Source organism: Halichoeres trimaculatus, unplaced genomic scaffold (genome assembly GCF_033239565.1).
Source record: "Halichoeres trimaculatus isolate MK-OKI-2021-1 unplaced genomic scaffold, fHalTri1.1 fHalTri1_scaffold_6, whole genome shotgun sequence".
In the NCBI taxonomy this organism is placed as follows: Eukaryota; Metazoa; Chordata; class Actinopteri; order Labriformes; family Labridae; genus Halichoeres; species Halichoeres trimaculatus.
This window is the reverse complement of record NW_027437184.1, coordinates 32,225,051-32,243,013: the sequence shown is the minus strand read 5'-3', so window position 1 is coordinate 32,243,013 and position 17,963 is coordinate 32,225,051. Positions and strand designations below refer to the sequence as shown.

Below are 17,963 nucleotides of genomic sequence, written 5' to 3'. Positions count from 1 at the left end.
TGGCTCTTTTACCCTGCCTAAAGGGTTTGATTTGGCGTCAAGAATGAGTCATAGACGGGTATGACAGAGAGAATCTGGTCAGTTTCCAAAATAAAATATAATTCAGAATCAGATAATAACTCAAACTGAAATAATGTAAGTTAGTATTTTTTATGTGCGGCCCAGTACCAATTGACCCAAGGACCATTACCGATCCACGGCCCAGAGTTGGGGACCACTGGTCTGGAGCATAAAACAGGAACATGTCTACAGACTATTTCTCCATTGGTACAAATTACTACACCTGAAAACAGAAAGTCATTCACACTTCTATTCATCAGACCTAACATTAGAGGAAGGGCAGGATGTGTAGAAAATAAGAAATATCTCCATCAATACGTCTCAGCGAGGCTGTTTCTTTAAAGAAAGTTGCTACAAATAGTCGCATATCACGAAAAAAAAGACAAGCTCTGAATAAATAACAAGATAAATTATCTTTATTTCCACGTCTTTGTCATTTATAAAATTATGTGTCCACATTAATATTAACAAGGCAATACAGAGAATCCTTTAATTTCTCAGAGGTGGATCTCGGGCTCTAGAGACTGAAGGGACAAAGGAAAGAGGAGGACTTTGGGCTGGATGTGATGGATGTGAGCCTGATCTCCCCATCACTGTGGGTAAAGGTTTTTATCGGCTAACAGATGCTGGAGAACTTTGAGTACCATGCTGGAAGAGTTTTCAAACATCTACAGGATTGTCATCGGTCTCTAGAGCCTGCACCCACACCAAGCCCTTCAATGTACAGTCATAAAACTTCATATCCCAGGATTCATCACTGCTTATCGCTCAGTGTAAACCAGACACAGTTCATTCACAAACTCTTGAACATCCTCACACCGGATAACCATCTCTGAAATGATCATCATCATCTTTGTCATTTATTAGCGTAAGCATGAGTCTTGTCTACCTTAAACATGATAACAACATATTCTTCTCCCTACAGTAAAAGACACAAAACCCCAGAAACTGTAAAAACCAAACAGGAACAACAAAGGAACAACCTCTCTACTCTACAAAACTCAAAAAGAAATGAGATCCTTAGATACCATGTGCTCAAAGGAAAATACAAACGCTTCTCGCAAGTCTGTCTGTCGTTGGTAAGTTAGGTTTCGTTGATGTAAGTTATCAAAAAATTAAATATTATATACTGTATAGGTTATTATTACAGTAACAAGGTTCCATGCGATCATATTCTTATCTTCTGTACAGAGTTGAGGATTCAGTAGTAAATAACAAGGCTATACAGACCTATAGTGCCTGGTGGCCAGAGTGCCGGCATGTTACAAAGCCGTGGAGAGCTGGGACGGGGACTGGAGGTCTGCTGGTCTGGACTGAGGGGGTACATTCAGACTGATGAAACTTAAGACTTCAGCTAATAAGGTATCCAATTCAGCTTGTTTTTAATTGAGAAAAACAGTAGAGCTTTGTTTCCAAAATCACAAAGAAAAACCCATCCTTAGAAGATCTGAACTCATCATATTTCAGCTATGGTAGCCCCAATGGGCAAAAAGATAAACAAGAAGAAAAAGCTATTTATCTTAAAGTCTAACAACTCAGGATAGAAACTTAATGACAAAATATTCTTTTACATTTTCTTATTTCTTCTACTTCATTTTTGACATTTTTTGGACCATACTTTAAAGTTGCATAATTGATAAAATTAAGTTGCAGCAGTTGATAGCTGGAATTCTCCCCATCAGCTCTTCAGACAGTTTTTCAATGGGGAGACTGAGCTGAATGGCATCTCCTAGGGGTGATACACCCACTAACAAGTGCCTCACAACACAATACATGAAAAAAGGAGGAAAAAGGCCTTTTAAATAAGAATAGATAAATACATATAACAGAATTTTTTGACAGATTCTTTTTTTTGTGGGGAAAATTTTTGGTCAGGTTTATTCATTTTATCCACATCAGTATCTCATGTTCTCAGTAATAGGACTAAAAGTATTGATGCTTCTTTTCAAATGGTGTTGAAGTGTCTGAACTGAGGATACCGTCATTCTGCCTGCTGTGCCAGGAAGTTATGAAGCATGCTTCCGGGGGGAGAAGGTACTTTAGAAAAAAAAAAAAAAACATATAAAAAAATGTGTGCCCCGACGTTATTTTTGAGCTCAGAAAAGAATATGAGCCAAATGAGAATATGAACTGGAGACTTAAATAAATTTTTTAAAACTGTTTTGGTGATTTTTTTTTTGTCTTCCACCTCCACTTTTATGAATCTCTGATTTAAAAAAATGTGTCTAATGTGTCTGGTGTTTTTTTTTCTTTTTCTTTTCTTTTTTTTTTTGTTAACTTAACTTTTCCCCTCATTATATAATTGTCTTATTTGTTTTTGGAGTTAATTCCTGCTGCTGATTTACAAAACCCCAGGAGAGGATGTGGGGATGGAAAAATTATGATGTTGTGCTTTAAAAGTCTGTCTTATTATTTAGACGGAAAAAAAAAAAAACAGAAACAAGAGAAGAAAGTACTGTCATAAAAAAATAACGAAACATGTGAAAGAAAGTTTTAAAGATGGATTTTCCTCAGATTTTACATAACGCTCCACCACACACTGCTGAACATATCGTTGTTTGATTTAAGTCTGGAGGTGAGAACACGTAGGAGAAGAAAAAGGATCTGTGAAGTGTGTCAGTAACTGATCACCTAAAGCCAAGTAGAGATCATAGTTTGAAAGTTGTCCAGATTCACTGTTTCTGATACTTTTATGAATGTGCTCACTCCTCTGTCGTATGGAAGCAAACACAGACCAAACACACCTCTGACCCCGTCCACAGAGCACCAGGACCCAACACACAAAACCTATATATAGACTTAAAGACACAATCCAAACCGAAGGTGGTTCATTCAGTCAAATACATTACTAATGAGTTTTTATAAAACAATACCCAAGTGAGTCGCTAAAGCACTGAGAGCGCAGAGGAGCTGAGGGAGCAGCGCACAGAGCAACACCAGGAGAAGAAGGAGAAGAGTTGATCACTGAGGGGACGCTCAGAGTCAGCTCAGCCTCGGTGATCAGAGCGACCGTCGCTTTAAGAGAGGGCGCAGAGAAAAGGGTCGTTAAAGGCTCGCAGAAACATTCATTTCAACCACACGGTGGATGTGGAGGTGCAGTGGGCTTAGTAAGGCATGGATGATACATGTGCTTAATATATCGATGATTCATCAGAAAGTGAGGCGATCAAGCCACTCTTTAACTTAATGTAACTACCATATTTGTGCCATTCAAAGAGTGAAAGCAGGTCAAATTCAGACTAATTCAAGTAAGGCTAAATGCACACTCAAAGAGAAGCGCTGGTGCAGGGAGGGGGTGGTGACAGAGCTCTGCATGAGTACTAATGCTTATCTACCCTCCTCTCTGTCTGAAGCAAATAAAAATCCTTTTTAATATGAAAAATGTAACAAAATGTGTTTTTTAAACTTATGCAAAGCACTGTGGAGATGGAAAAAAGCATGAAGCTCCAGAAACTGTTTCCTGTGATGGAGCTTCATCCCTTTGTCCTGTTAAAAGCAGAGATTTAAAGCTACACTCAGAGAGCAGCACAGCAGATGGACATTCAAGTGGGACCAGCTGGATCCACTGGCTGACAACTACACCACTGATATGCTGGTTTGGTTTTTGTTTATTTATTTATTGATTTGATGTTTTCTTTATTTCTGTTGTGAGCTGACCTCAGCTCCTCAAATTAAGAGCCGGAAGAAGCGGCTAAGCAGCGTAAAGCTATTCACACCATTTTAGACAGAGCAACATCTCCACACCCGGACAACATCACAAACACCCACAACCCGCCACCCACCCACCCAACCACCCACCCACCCACCCACAGCTGCCTCCGAGACAGAGAGCCAGAAAGAGAGACGGAGGAAGAGGAGAGGAGAGTAAATCTGTGCCAAAGGAACGGAAGAGGAAGAGTGGTGAATGAGCAGCGCTGAGACAAACTGGCCAGAGATGTGATGGTGTTGTGCTGATAAGGCCGTGCTCTCCTGCAGAGCTGGCTGGGGTTTAGTGCCAGTAGTGTGGGCGGAGCCTCCAAATAATGTTTGTGCAGACACACGCAGGTATGGCGGCTCTCTGCACGGGCCATCCCACCTCCACGCCTGGCTGTTTTCAACCCTCCATGTTCCTCCTGATGCTCTTCTTTTGCAGGCGTCTCTTCTCCGCCACAGGCCTCTCAATCTCTCTTTCAGTCTCTGTGCTAATTTCAAAAACCCTCCCTTCCCATCCCGACTATTATTATTAACCTCTAGTCCCCTGTCCTTCCTCTCCTTCCCTCCCCAAAAGTCCAGTTTCTGCACCACGATGTTTGTACTGTACAGTTGGGAAAACCCATGAGCAAAAATCTTTAAAAAGCAGAGCTCAAGGCAGATTCATCTTTTTGTTTTTTAAGCCTGCGGTTCGTTCTCGTTCCTGCAACTGCTTAAGACAGGCCTGCATCTGCCTTTTCACACACACACAAACACAAACACACTCACACCTCATCTGCTCACACACTCATCCAAAGCCATGCACGCATGCTCTCGTACTTTCTTGCACTCTCGCTCACATGCAAGCCCTGCTGCTGGATTTCTAGTGGTGGTTTGTTTGTTGGACATGCAGGAGCGGGAACGAGGACAGGGGAGAGAAGGTTCCTAGTTGTAAAGGGGGAAGAGAGAGGGAGTGTGTGTCTAAGTGTGTGAGTGTGCTGAGGGAGAGGTCTTAGTTCAGCTGCCATCTCCTGCGATATTTCTTTTCGTCATCACCTGCAGAGATAAAACAAAAGATGATGTGTCAGAATATGAAGCAGGTAGGCTTTATGTGAGTATAGATGCGCGTGTTTGTTAGGAAGCTCAAAGAGATCAGAAACCAGGTACCTTTCCACAGAAGGTGAGATAAAAGAGTTTAGGCTGAGCAAGAAATGCACCAAAGAAAAAGAGCAGAAGAGATGCGTCAGTAAAAACATTCAGAGATGTGATTAAACTTTACGACTTTGAATGTTTCAAACTCTGAAAACTTGAATTTCTGCAGGAAACAGGAGCAGAAGGTCTCAGACTACCTTCTATATGGTTCCTGGATATGTACTTCAGTGCCTCATCCAGGAGGATGACCGGGATGGAAATCTTCAGGACCACAATCCACTGGGACCAGCGCAGAGGGGTCACCTGGAAGATTAACTGAAGGAGAGATGAGATCAAAGAGTCAGACTGTTTTAGATATGGAGGACCAAAAATGCCACAATCAAAAATAAATAGAAGTGACAATAAAAACATATATGTGTATATATATATATATATATATATATATATATATATATATATATATATATATATATATATATATATATATATATATATATATATGTATATGTATATATATATATATATATATATATATATATATATATATAAATATATATATATATATATATATATATATATATATATATATGTATATATATATAGATAGATAGATAGATATAGATAGATATAAATAAAAGTAAATAAAGAAATAAAAGTAAACATAAATACAGAAATAAATACAAAAATAGAATTAAATATCAATAAATAAGGAAATAAAAGTGCTCTTCTCTCATATTAAATTCATTATTATTAATTATTATTATTATTATTATAATTAATATATTTAGTTTTTGGCAGACATTGCCAGCATGTGTCTTCGGTTAAACTGTTTGCCTATTGGTTGATCCACAAGTGAGTGCAGAAATGGACTGGATGTGTCTTTCAACAGCTAAAGTAAGAGGAAATCACCAATAAAAAGCAGCCAATAATATCTTCAAAGCACCACAACAATCAGACGTGAAAAACATTTCTACGAGGAGTACTAATTTTTAAAGTTTGACCACAGCCCATCTGGAATGACTGGAGAGCTGGATTTTTTTTACCTATACTGCCACCAGGGGGAGCAGTTTTTGTGGCACCCTCACTTCGAGCCAAGCAAGATGACATCCATTTTTTTTTTACTGTCTATGGCTGTAACACTTGGTCCAATGACAATACAGGCTTCCTGATTCCGATCCTGATCAGATGTTTGTCTGTACGGTGTGTCAGGTCAGGTGCTCGGGATGTCGTCACAGATATAGAAATAAATGTTAAATTAAAATCCATCTCTACATCTTGACAATTTTTTTTCATCATTAAGTTCAAACCCCTTTAGTTCCAGATACCTCTGACTTAATGCTTTGTACCATTGGAGATGCTATTCATGGGTTGTTATGCTCTGATTCTTCTGGTCCACCTCAGACCAGTCCATGGCCCCAGAACTAAAATGAGTTTGACAACCCAGGTTTATGTGGATCTTGATTCACGAATGTTGTCAGTTTTCATTTCTCACCTCTTGCTGACAAAGTCTGAGTCACATGTGCAGAAACTCACCGGCAGAGGCTCGATGTAGAGGATGACGAAGTGGAGGGACAGGGAGAGGATGATGGCGCCCAGCAGCCAAATATTGACCCAGGGAGGCATCCTGAGCAGGGACTGGTTCTCAGACAAACTGTGGGGGAAGAAGTTTTCACAGATCAGGACAAGTTAAAAACACAGAAGCTCAGCTTACATATTAAATACTAACACAGGAGTTATTCTAAGATGCTGCACAGACAAACAGAGAACACCTCTGCTGCACGCACAGACTTCAGTAAATACAATTCAAAATACAAAACACTGAATCTAAACTGGACATCTATTTGTGTAGTGACATGTGCCACAATTTAACTCTTCGCCTTATACTGTTTATTTTATCACTGTTTGTAGTTCAGCCATATTTGTTTAGAAGTCATCAGCTGTTTTATCATTTACATGTAAACCTAACCATAACCTGTTCTGGTCATTTCTATCATACTGAGTGCATATTTTTACCTTTACTTTTTTCACAGTTATGATTACGCTCATAACTGCATTTATTTTTCCCCTGTTTTACACCATAAATTGTTTAATAAATACAAATGATGACTTTGATACATTTTGTCCTTAAGTGGCATATTTATAACTTACTTCATACTTTTTATCTTGACCTATTCTTTGTGAAAAGTGTTTGCTTTGTGATTGCCATGCCTTGGCTCTTTGTTGGGTTTAGGGTCCCAAAAAGTGGGACTGCTTGTCTCGGTTATCTAGGGATGTGTCCTGGGATTAGTCTGTGGAAACGCCACAAAATGCATGCCACACCGAGACGAACTAAACTGAACCGCTTGGTGGAAACAAGGCTTATAACACCCAAACTTCATGTACAGGAAAGCTGAAGTGCTTCTGATTTTATAATGAGCCTGACCCTCTCAGCTGGTGGCCGTTTGGTTGAGGATCCTGTGAAGTTTCATTTTTTTTGCTGTCAATAAAACAACAACTAGAAAATAACCTAAAAAAAAGAAAAAAACTTTTATGGCCCCTAAAGGCAAACAAGACCATCAGTGAAAAGGCTGTTTGTGGTGTTTAACTCTCAGAAGTTCAACTATGGAGTAGGTCAGCTGCAGGTCTGGTTTAAAGACACTTAAAGGCAAAAGCCTCTATCACATCTCTCGCATATCTACCATGAAACCTTACCACAAAGCCAATCAGGTGTCCCAAATTCAAAATTTTCTAAATGCTCTGGATATAATTTGCAAAAACCTTAACTTGTATTATTTCTTTCCCCATGATTGCACCAGAATCAACACAAACTAAGTTCCTCACAGGAGTTTTGAACATGTCAATTTTCACTCATTGGCTGCCAGCTGTTTCCAGAGCATCATGACTGATCTTTAAAGACCCACAGAATATTGGACAATGTAAACACCAAAACTACTTGCAACATTTCTGCATTGTCTTTCCATCATCTTCTCATTATCTATGCTGATCTCTTCCACAGAGAGCACAGCTGCCACCTACAGGGGTCAGTTTGTCAGTTCACTTGTTTACAAGACTGAAATCAATGGACAAGCTCAGCCAAACCGTCCCCCAACTGCCCTGGTAAAAAACACTATTGGCTTCAATGACAGCCAATGAGTTCATTTGGAGAAAACTAAAGGTGATGTGCGGACTATGTATTTGGCGTTGACTGCAGTGGCACCTTTGGCTGGAATCAGTAGTATTCCTCTGGGATAAAGACTCTGTTTCCCATGAGCACCGTCACCCACTGTCAAAAAGAAACGACTTTTGCCTAAGCTTGCATTTGTTTTTGAATCAAATGGATGGAGAGCAGATCTCCTTTTTAACAGGACTTTCTTTGCGCGAGATGACTTTTCTCAGGAGACAAACTCCTGGTCGGCATAGCGTCATAAAAAGCCCCGTTTCCATGTTTTCACCAAGCACTCCACTTTGGATCAGTACAGTTTGGTACGGGTCAGATCGACAAAGCCTGACCTTGTTTGTTTTTCCACAGCTAACCCTGTCTTTTTTTGTAAGTGGCGTGTTAGCCGGATGCCACAGAGGAAAAATGCGACACAGTAAACGAAGAGCAACAATGGGAGGCATCGGGCCGTTCATCTTCTTTGTGATTGGCATATGGCTCTTTGTTACCAAGAACAATCAAGCTTTTTTTCAGAAGAGGCTGTATCCGTGGTAAGTGACGATTCTTTCGACCAATCAGTGGTCTACAGCAGGGGTCACCAACCTTTATGAGACCAAGGGCTATCTCACGGAAAATAAGTGGCACAAAGGGCTACTTGTCTGATAAAATCTTACTGAACAAAATTGCTCAAACCACTTTTTAATAGCATTAATCATCATAGAAGTGGTAATACTATGCAGAGAGTCTGCTTGCATGTCAATGTTAACTATTTCACAGTTTTTATTAATGATTTACAAAACAATGAAGGATAGGAAGGAGCTCTATTGTGACCAGTGCTATTTTTTGGAATATGCCTTGCGAGCACCATAAGTGGTTCTTGCGGGCATCTAGTTGCCCATGGGCACCACGTTGGTGACCCTTGGTCTACAGTGTTGTAGCTCCACCTTCTGAGGTCAGAACAGACAGGCGCCCCAACAGAAAGGTACCAAAAAGTGGGATGGCTCGTTATAAGTAGGGATGGGTACCGAGTTAGATACTTTTCTAGGAACCAACTGAATTCTCCCAAAAGTACTGGGTACTGATTCACATAGAATCCAAGGGGAACCATGTTTAGGTACCTTAATGCATCCCTCAGACTGTAAGGGAGTGAAAGAGTAGGCGATTTTGAATGCTGAACATAAAAACAGCATTGTAAGTTTATATATTGAGTAATAAATATGTTAAATTAAAAAAAAATATGTATTTTTTTATTAAACAAATTGATATTTTATACCACATGAACACCAAAAGTACCAAAAATAGGTACCGTTGAGTACTGGAACCGATTGCCAGGTAACGGGTATTGGTAATGTATCAGTTTAAATTTGAAAGGTACCCATCCCTAGTTCTAAGTTATTTGGTTATTTGGGGATCTGTTCCAGGATTAGTCAATGGAACCACCACAAACTGCATGCTGTATCGAGACAAACCAAACTGGACCTCTTGGTGGAAACAGGGCCAAAAGGCCTAGGTGCTGTAAATGGATTCATGTTCTCCTGGGAAGATCTTATCTGACCATGGATACTGAGAAACAGGAACTTTTCAAGTACAACCTGATAAATACAAACACTAGGCCCTCTTTCTTGTAAAACAGTAACTGACAGGCCTGACATAAGTAGACATTTGATAAATAAGTCTTTGCACTTAACTAATGAAAAACTCTAAATTAATCCCTCCTTTTATGATTGATAACAGCCATAAAAAAACGTTTCCCTCACTGTTTTGGCAGAGTTTAAAGCTTTAATTGGTCCCATACTCAGATTCTTTCCTGAATGAGACAGTCGTGTTTGTTTCTATAGAGAGTCACTGACAGCATTTCTCCATGAACAAACCTGGCAGATATCAGAGTTTTTCCCCTCATTCTGTGTCCTGAAAAAGCATTATTCCATTTGTTAAGACGTGGCTCAGCCTGATGTCTCTTCCACATTCAGGAAAACAGAATCTTCGACATAAACAACATTAGGTTCAGAGGAGAGAGATGTTTGTGACGGAGCTGTTTTCTTGACGTCTTATCCCTCACACAGCCGTGTCTCGCCTGTGACAGTGTCTTTCAATCAAAACCTGACAGCTGTGACGTTTCAGCAGCGACCTGAAGGATGAGCTGACTGACCTGTTGAGCGCGTTGAACATTTCGATGGTGACCAGCACAGACAGAGCCATGGTCGTCGGGTAGCGGGATTCGAACACGTCACAGTCGATGTCCTGGAACATGGGGTTTTCCTCTGTGCACTGCATGAAGTGTCTCTGCAGAGAGGAACGCAGAGTTAATGAGGGGGTGTGTGTGTCTGTGGGATGTGAGGAGGACCTCTGTGACCTGGTGTGATGGAGCTCAGGGTTTGATGGGAGAACAGCTGCAGAGCCCTGGCCTTACTCCCACTCTGTGTGCAATCAAACCACATGGGTCTGACTCCCCTTTCTATTTCTGTACACTGCTGGGATTCACCCTCAGATCTTACTGAGTCCAACAGCAGGGGACCCAACGAGGCAGAAGCAGGACACAAAATAAACAGACTGTTTGTCAAACAGGGAGAAAACAAAGCTACGGTTTATGTTATTAGAATTATTACAGTGCACGTGTTCACACACAAACTGCAGTTAGAGCTGGCTGACGGCTGACTGTTGGTGATCAGCTGACCCGGTCATCACAAATACCCCATGTCTTTACATCTCTTCAGGCATCTATAGTTGGTGGGACTACGACATTAAGAAATGTCTTTATTTTGGAATGGAAGGATGAAACTTGAAGGTTGATACCTGACTCACCTAGTCCTGTTCACCTTGTTTTGCTTCACCGTCACCATAAAAATTATACACTCACTGCCACTTTATTAGGCACACCGGTCCAACTGCTTGTTAAGGCAAATTTCAAATCAGCTAATCACATAGCAGCAACTCAATGCATTTAGGCGTGTAGACATGGTCAAGACGATCTGCAGCAGTTCAAAGCAAGCATCAGAATGAGGAAGAAAGGTGATTTAAGTGACTTTGAACGCGACATGGTTGTTGGTCTGAGTATTTCAGAAACTGCTGATCTACTGGGATTTTAACCCACAACCATCTCTAGAGTTTACAGAGAATGGTCCCAAAAAGAGAAAATATCCAGTGAGCGGCAGTTCTGTGGGACAAAATGCCTTGTTGATGCCAGAGGTCAGAGGAGAATGGACAGACTGGTTGGAGCTGATAGAAAGAAAACAGTAACTCAAATAACCACTGGTTACAACCGAGGTCTGCAGAAGAGCATCTCTGAACACACAACACGTCCAACCTTGAGGCAGATGGGCTACAGCAGCAGAAGACCACACCGGGTGACCCTCCTGTCAGCTAAGAACAGGAAACTGAGGCTACAATTCACACAGCAACACCAAAACTGGACAATAGAAGATTGGAAAAACGTTGCCTGGTCTGATGAGTCTGGATTTCTGCTCCACATTCAGATGGTAGGGTCAGAATTTGGCATCAACAACATGAAAGCATGGATCCATCCTGCCTTGTATCAACGGTTCAGGCTGCTGCTGGTGATGTAATGGTGTGGGGGATATTTTCTTGGCTCACTTTGGGCCCCTTAGTACCAACTGAGCATGGTTTAAAGTCCACAGCCTACCTGAGTATTGTTGCTGACCATGTCCATCCCTTTATGAGCACAGTGTACCCATCTTCTGATGGCTACTTCCAGCAGGATAACGCTCCATGTCATAAAGCTGGAATCATCTCAGACTGGTTTCTTCAACATGACAATGAGTTCCCTGTACTCAAATGGCCTCCACAGTCCCCAGATCTCAATCCACCGACAAATCTGCAGCAACTGTGTGATGCTATCATGTCAATATGGACCAAACTCTCTGAGAAATGTTTCCAGTACCTTGTTGAATCTATGCCATGAAGGATTAGGACAGATCTGAAGGCAAAAGGGGTCAACCCGGTACTAGCAAGGTGGGCCTAATAAAGTGGCCGGTGAGTGTATATTAGTCAAAATTATTTAGACAGCTAAATTGATATTATAACAGGTGATTTCTTAAAGGGGAAGCTTTGTAAAATGTGCCAAGGTCCTGCTTGTGGTAGAATTTTCATATTGCTTTATTCCTCCTCTTAGTTAATTCTGTAAATTGCCTCTATATGTGTCACAATAATAATAGCCACAAACCTGTATTTGGCCTTAAAGTTATCGGTACACAGAGACAGTGTGTTTTCAGACTGAGTTCACACGTTCCTGTCTCCTTGAAAACTGTTTCACACATTGAGACCCCAAGCTAAGCTGAACCCATTGGCTCATAGATAGACATGGACATCCCAATCTCAGGAATGATAAATACTGAGCACATGCACTGGTCTGTCAGAGTTGACACTGCATTACACTGGACACCCATGTGTACTGTCTGTTCCTTCTCCTCGGCTGAGCTATATAAACTCTCAACTTAAGCCATCTGAGTCTCCTGGGTCTTCTTCATCAAGTGTCAAGATTCCGGAAAGTCTGCATATTAAAGACTGTATTTCAACTCACCAGCTGATAGAAAGTCACTTGTGGTCCTTCTTCGTCAAACAGGTACCACCATGTAGCAGCACTCACTGTGCCCAGACCCACATATCCTGAAGGAAACACAGTGACAGACACACAGTTTGTATTCAACAGATGTTATGTCATCATTTAAATCAACGTAAAGATGAGTAAAGTCACAAAAAATATGAGAAAAGAGGCGACTCGGTGCTCTGGTTCTGAAATTGGCTGGCAGATCTTTGATGATTTACCTGTGCGTCTACCTTTGCAGCAGCTCTAACTTGGCCTGTGCACTTCTGCCTAAGAGTCTTCAATGAGCTTAAACTCCCTGACTTGTTGTATAATAATGACAAGAGTTGACAGCAGGATGGCGACTACTCCAAAAACCTCAACGATGACCGGCAGGGCTTATGTCAAAAGCAACTATCTGGACTTAGAACCCGTCCACACTTTGAAACAGAGTTACCACATGCAGTATCTTCTGGTTTGTCAAGGTCAGAGCTGGAACTACCTCCAATAGCCAGATATCTGAAGAAGAGCCATCCAGAGATGAGGGGTTCTTTGGGGTTGCGAGGAGGTTTGTCCATGATATCCAGGTCTGGAGGGTTGAATCCCAAAGCAGTGGCTGGCAGGCCGTCAGTCACCAGGTTCACCCACAGCAGCTGGACTGGAATCAGAGCCTCAGGAAGACCCAAGATGGCTGTCAGGAAGATGCTGCAGATGGAGCATTTAATACAAACATCAGTCAGACTGAACGTAGAGTAGGATGGAGGCTGTGTCTCGTCTCAGTCCCTCACCAGACGACTTCCCCAACGTTGGAGGAGATGAGGTATCTGATGAACTGCTTCATGTTGTTGTAGATGGCCCTGCCTTCCTCCACAGCAGCCACGATGGTGGAGAAGTTATCATCCGACAGAACCATCTCTGACGCTGACTTCGCCACCGCTGTGCCGGAGCCCATGGCGATACCGATCTCTGCTTTCTTTAAGGCCGGGGCGTCGTTCACACCATCTCCTGTCTGCAACGAGAAACACTTACTTCTGTCACAAAGTCATCAAAAACTTAAGCCACAGTTTTGCATTTGTTATCCTGATTTGAGGCGCTGTTAAAAACATTGATATGCACAAAGTGTACGAACAAACATCAGGACTGATTATTCTGACTCAGCTAATTTCCTGAGACCGCAGCAGGAATTATAAACAAAGAGAGATGTTTTGTTCAAGGAAACATGAATATATCAAAAAGAAGAAAAAGTTCTTTAAGGATCTAAAGTTCAAATAACTTCTGTGACATGCACAAACTCATTTTGATGAGTTAAAAGTCTGGATCTATTCTTAAAATACTGAGCCCATGCTGCACATTGAAGGTAGATTCTTGTCTTAACAGATTTGAATGTAACAGCCAATCAAAGGTAGGAAACAAACCGCTTTGTCATTACGCTAAGTCTCATTATCGTAGCTGATCCAGGCAGGCTTAAGCTAAAGCTGAACAAGTGAGATATACAGTATTAATCTGTCATGTCAGGGCCTAAAGCAGCTTTAGACGCCGCTGAATGGAGGAGTTAGTCTGACAGCCACGTGCTGATATTGTTGTCTCCCTCCCCGCTGTCTTTTTTTCTCATATCAACGCCTCTTCTTTGGACGCGTGTCGGATAGGAAGCAGCCGAGCGGGATGGAGATGACAGCTCCTGATAGCAGTGTCTGAGAGAAGCGCTCACACAGTCCTGAAACATGTCACACCTCAACAGACGCTTCCAGAGCTTTCACCACGACTGTGTCATATAACCCACAGGCAAAGAAAGGAGAGATGTGTTTTTTACTCGATAAAGGAATAAAAAGATAGAAATAAAAACAAACAGGAAGCAGTTTTCCAGTTTGGAGGGGAGAAACTTCTTGAAGTTAACATCTTCAGTCTCTTTTAGTATTTATTACCTAAATTAAGATTTGAAAATTACAAACAACAAGCCACTGTTAGTGTTAATTTTGACAACAAATTCTGATTTAGTCTTAACATTTTGAATTACACACCATTTAATTTTAGACATATTTTAGTCATCTGAAACCTGTCAGTCTGAGTCTAGTTATAACCGACTAAATCCCAGAAGAGTTTTAGTCTGAGTTGGAAGTCTTTTAGTCTTAGTCTAGTTTCAGTAGACCACATATCAGCAGATTTTAGTCCAACGTAATGTTAACAACCTAACTGTTGTGAAAACGTCCTGTATGAAGACTCATCTTAGTTTTCCTCCTGTGTAACTGCTGCTGCTGCTGAGGTGCTACAGCCAAAGACTTTTACCAGTTAAGGTATATGGAACTGCATCACACTATCATTTAAATACTTTAGTGTTATGAAAAATCCCTAAGAGCTACGTCAGAGACCTTCTGACTCATTCTACCCCTGAGGACCGTAGACTGTTTATAGAGTGGACAGCGTGGTTCCGCCATTTACCATTGTACAGTTTTAAAGCCAAATCCCCCGTCACAGGTGCAGCCATTGGCAGCAGATGTGCAGCCAGAGTCTGTGCAGTAGAGACTGTGAGGGATTCTGAGAGAATGTAAGTGGAGCTGGGTGACAAAAATAATAATATTTTTTTTCTTTCGAGAGTGTTATCTCTTCTTGACTCTATCTCCTGACATATTTTACAATCCTTGAAAAAAATACACAAGAACAGCAGCTGACAATCATCGTTAAACATGACGTAAAGCCTCAGTTTTAACCTCGTATAACTAATGAAAACGAAACTTAAAAAAAAAAAAAAACGAGGACCTGAACACAAGACAGCCAAATGATATCTTCAAATCACCACAACAATCAGACCTGAGAAACATTTCTACGAGGTGCATTAAGTTTTTAAAGTTTGTGCACAGCCCACCTGGAATGACTGGAAAGCCAGATTTTTTTACCTATACTGCATCCAGCCACCAGGGGGAGCAGTTTTTGTGGCGGCCTCACTTGGAGCCGAGCAAGATTACCTACTTTTTGGGGGGGTAAAAAGTATTGTAACATGTTACTACTGAAAATATAATAACAAATCATAGTTACTTTTTCAGTTGGGCACAACATAACTTTTCCCAGGGACTAATTTGACAGAAACACTCCCTCAGCTGCGCACATGGGCATTATGTCGCCGCCTCTCACTAAGACTTGTACTTGCAACTTTGTACTTGTACTTGTACTTTTTTTCAGAATAAATAGCACAAGAGAATTACCTGTTATGTCCTCCATAGGAGAACTTTACGCAGACTATACACATTTAGGAAATGAGATGGGGTTCTGCCCAAAGCCAAGCACCATAAAAGTAACGTAAAAGTAAGATTAACTTAAAAGCTTCTCTCTATAGAGGGTAACTAAGTAAAGTAAGGGACTACTTTTTCAAGAAGTAACATGTAACAAGCAAACAATACTTTTTAAGAGTAATTTCCCCAACACTGCTGAGGACACAAAGGAGAAGGGTCAGATTAAGGGTCTAAGTGTTCTCTGAACAGATGAAAAGGGACTCTGTGGATCGTATAGAGCTAGGTAATTAATCCCATTATTTAGGCACAACAGAGGAGAAGAGTCTGGCTAGAGATTTGGAGCCGCTCTGGGCTGGGAGGAGGAGTGTAGACCTGGAAGAGAGACCCCAGGTAGGCAGGAGCCGTTCCTGTCAATGTTTTGTAAGCCAGAAGAAGAGCTTTGAATTTGATTCGAGCTGCAACTGGAAGCCAGTGAAGAGAGATTAACAGCCATCACGATACACCATTCATGAACTTGGACAGGGGTTTGCAGGTGGGTACAGAGTCAGCGGGTTCTGTGATACATTTCAACCCAGTGCCACTCCAGGCCTGGGTCCCTCCCAAACACTTTCATCTTGTCCTTTTTCGTTGAAGTCCAGTTAAATTTCGTCACAGTTTTTGTCATCATGTCTGACTTTTTATTGAGTTTTTGTCTGTGAAAAAGGTTTGTTGATGGATATATATTTTGTTATAGTCTTTTTTAGTGAAATTAACACTGGTTATTGTAGTGTAAACCACAATCACTTTGATGACATCAATGCTTTGAGTTCATCCATGGGTGTGATTATTCTTTTTTTTTCTTATTACACATGGTGGCGGGAATTAGAATAAAGACAGAGCAGAATCTCATAGTTGGGAAACTCAGATTTTTTTGTTGACTGTCACTTTTCATCCTCACTTTTTATCGTCATATTCATCTTTTTCACCTTGATTCCACCATCATTATTTGTTTAGTTTTCATCCAGTATTTTTCACATTTTTTGCCCGAATTACATATTGGCTCGTTTTTTATTTATTTTTTTTTTTTTTTGCACAATAAACCCTTTAAACAGATCACTGGACTTTTATTAAGCTTTTTTGGGCGCGTCACAAAAGGAAGAGCTTCGCCCAGCAGCTGAACAATTGTAAGACAGCCGCAACAATACTCAAGTTTTTTTGTTTCTTTAAATAAAATGAGTCATAACAATCTCCAATATACGTTTTTTCTATAAGTCTCTGAAGTGGATGAAAGAATAGAAATTTAAAGGTAGAAGGATTCATTTGAAAATAAATTTAAATCCCAACTTTCCCTTATTCTGCTCTTTAATAAATCTTTCATAAATAAGACTTGCGCCAGCTCGTGCACTGACTGCATGAACCAGAACAGAGTGAAGTGAAGAGATTATTTTCAGTGTCATCCTCAATTCTCCTCACCATGGCTGTAATCTCATCAAACGATTGCAGGTATCCAACAATCTTGGACTTGTGAGCCGGCTCCACCCGAGCGAAGCACCTGGCCCGTTTCACCGCCTCCCTCTGGTCCTCCGGCGGCAGATCGTCAAACTCCCGCCCCGTGTAAGCCTTCCCTGTCACGTCCTCCTCCTCACCGAAGATCCCGATCCGTCTGCAGATGGCCACAGCTGTGCCCTTGTTGTCTCCTGTGATCATGATTACTCGTATCCCCGCCTCGTTGCACAGTTTCACGGAGCCGATCACCTCCTTCCTTGGCGGGTCGAGCATGCCCACACAGCCCACAAAGGTGAGACCCAGCTGAATGTCAGAGAGAAAGGAGAGAGACATGAGACGACACAGACACCATGGCTGAAAACAGGATGTCGCTGAAATCACATCCGACTCTTTTCAGTTCAGCTGCTGAACACTGAAGAGATTATTTCATAACTGACAAAGGGAGACGGTTTTAGGGGCGAGGCAGCTGAAGGCTTTAAAAAGATCTGATCAATACTGAGGTTCAGAGACAAAACATCTTTGGAAATACAGCTTTAGCAATGAGCAAAACGTCAGGATTGATGATGATACCAATGCACTGATGGAAATTTTTGGTTTTGGTTCAGAAATCTTATTGTAAAAATAACCTAAAATACCGCCTGAGTGTGCCATCAACAATGAGTGTTTGGTTTAGCTTAATCAAAGTTTCTGTGGACGA

At 41.2% G+C, this 17,963-nt stretch overlaps 1 protein-coding gene across 2 annotated transcripts in view; it reads right to left on the bottom strand.

The window, feature by feature from the left end:
- Positions 1-454: 454 nt before the first annotated feature.
- The window catches only part of atp2a3 (ATPase sarcoplasmic/endoplasmic reticulum Ca2+ transporting 3), a 111,448-nt gene continuing 93,939 nt past the window's right edge, over positions 455-17,963 (bottom strand). Inside the window, exons 14-22 of one of the 2 annotated variants that reach the window (XM_074671466.1) lie at positions 17,234-17,569; positions 13,346-13,566; positions 13,060-13,262; positions 12,555-12,640; positions 10,167-10,300; positions 6,415-6,532; positions 5,079-5,196; positions 4,897-4,929; positions 455-4,785 (exon numbers count right to left, since the gene is read on the bottom strand). In XM_074671466.1, coding sequence (XP_074527567.1) covers positions 4,925-4,929; positions 5,079-5,196; positions 6,415-6,532; positions 10,167-10,300; positions 12,555-12,640; positions 13,060-13,262; positions 13,346-13,566; positions 17,234-17,569 — 1,221 coding nt within the window. In that variant the 3' untranslated portion in view covers positions 455-4,785; positions 4,897-4,924. The remainder of the gene's footprint in view (positions 4,786-4,896; positions 4,930-5,078; positions 5,197-6,414; positions 6,533-10,166; positions 10,301-12,554; positions 12,641-13,059; positions 13,263-13,345; positions 13,567-17,233; positions 17,570-17,963) is intronic. The other variant, XM_074671465.1, reaches the window with a different exon arrangement.